General features: G+C 36.6%; 1 protein-coding gene across 2 annotated transcripts in view; it reads right to left on the bottom strand.

The window, feature by feature from the left end:
* Positions 1-216: 216 nt before the first annotated feature.
* The window catches only part of LOC107688495 (phospholipase D1-like), a 35,031-nt gene continuing 33,590 nt past the window's right edge, over positions 217-1,657 (bottom strand). For both annotated transcript variants that reach the window (XM_016486175.1, XM_016486176.1), the window contains one exon: positions 217-1,372. In XM_016486175.1, the coding sequence (XP_016341661.1) occupies positions 1,148-1,372 (225 nt within the window). In that variant the 3' untranslated portion in view covers positions 217-1,147. The remainder of the gene's footprint in view (positions 1,373-1,657) is intronic.

The following is a 1,657-nucleotide window of genomic DNA, read 5'->3' as shown; positions in this document are numbered from 1 at the left end:
ATAAGAAATGTTTCTCGTTTCTGCACCAAATTAGCATATTAGAATGATTTCTGAAGGATCATGAAACTGAAAATGGGAGTAATGACTGATGAAAATTTAGCATTACCATAACAGTAATAAATTACTGTTTAAAATATATTAAAACAGTTATAAAATTGTATATTTCACAATATTACTGTTTTACTGTAATTACAGTTAAATGAAGCCTTGGTGAGCATAACAGACTTCTTTAAAAGACATTAAAAATTCTTACTGATCCCAAACTTTGAATGGTAGTGTATTCCCATACAGTACTTTTTATTTCAGGGGGAAAATATGGTGAAAATATCACCAAAAATAAGTAGAGTGGCAAACTGCAGAAAATAGCCTGATGATATTCAAACACCAAGGGACAATGTGAAAATGGCAAGAAGCACTGACTCGTGAAAACTGACCTGTGCCAGTTTTGTGAAGAGGAAAATGTAAGATTGGACGTCACACGTCGCTGTTTGGTGTCGAGAGGCAACAATTTCCTTCAGTTACTCAGCACTTTAATTCACAGACAGACTGTCTGGTCTCCCCAGAGCACTGACACTTAGACACAGGCAGCGAGGCTGGACAGTAAAAGCCTCTGCAGACTCGGTCTAAGAGCTGGTTCACCAGACAGAAAACACATATCACTGTCCTCAGCCTGTCATGGATGCGCTTCCACTGGGGGCGCCGTGCTGAAGAATGGGCTGCAGTGACAAAATTATATCTGACAGGCCTTCCAATCTCCATTTTGCCTTTCACTTTGAGTGCTGCCTCTACAAATGAACCAGCTATAGCAATAAAAATCAAATCCACTTTATGTGTACATTAGAATTAAAATATTTATTTAAAAAGCCCTTCTGTTTGGCATCTCAGAGAGGCGAATTTCATTAAATACATTATAGTAAAAGTACAATATGTGCTGATAATCACTTATAAAATATCATTATGTACATTTATAACATTGATCAAAGATACAAAACAATATGAAATTGTCTGACAATGGACGGACAGTTTGTCTTAATATCCGTTGCTCCTTCATATCAACTGGAGAAGTTTTGTCCACCATAGTGGTGTCTTTGTTTTTCCCCTCATGTTGGAAGTGGATTGTCGTTTTTGTGCTTCTTATTTGGTGCCATCAGGTCCAGATCTCAGTGGGCACCATGGCTTCTTTGGTGCCTACTGAGGGCATGAGGTTCTCCTCACAGAGGAACTCCAGAGGGAACTGGACCAGGAAGCCTCTAATCTTCTTCAGCAGCTCCTGAGCTTTAACAGGGTCCTCTTTATCAAGACCTGATTTGAAGTGGAAGCTCATGAGCTCCTGTTTGTTCCTTACCAGACTTGAGGGCAGACAGCGGAAAACCTGCAATGCCACCACATCAACAGTCCTCAGTTTTATTTGCCACTTACATTGTATTTGGAAATTCAGAACAGATGAGAAATTAATTTTAGTATGCTCATGACAATTTTTTGGCAGCTAAAGGACCTAAAGTTGAAGTATTCAAATAACTAAAACTAAATCTGAAAATAATAATAATAATAATAATTTAAAAAATGACAAAAGCAAACAACAAAAGTACTAAAACGTAAATATAAATTATAATAATTTATAAAAAATTAGGTATAAAAGTTAATTTAAAACACTAAT

Source organism: Sinocyclocheilus anshuiensis, unplaced genomic scaffold (assembly GCF_001515605.1).
Source record: "Sinocyclocheilus anshuiensis isolate Anshui unplaced genomic scaffold, SAMN03320099.WGS_v1.1 scaffold329, whole genome shotgun sequence".
NCBI lineage: Eukaryota > Metazoa > Chordata > Actinopteri > Cypriniformes > Cyprinidae > Sinocyclocheilus > Sinocyclocheilus anshuiensis.
This window is presented reverse-complemented; position numbering and strand designations above follow the sequence as displayed.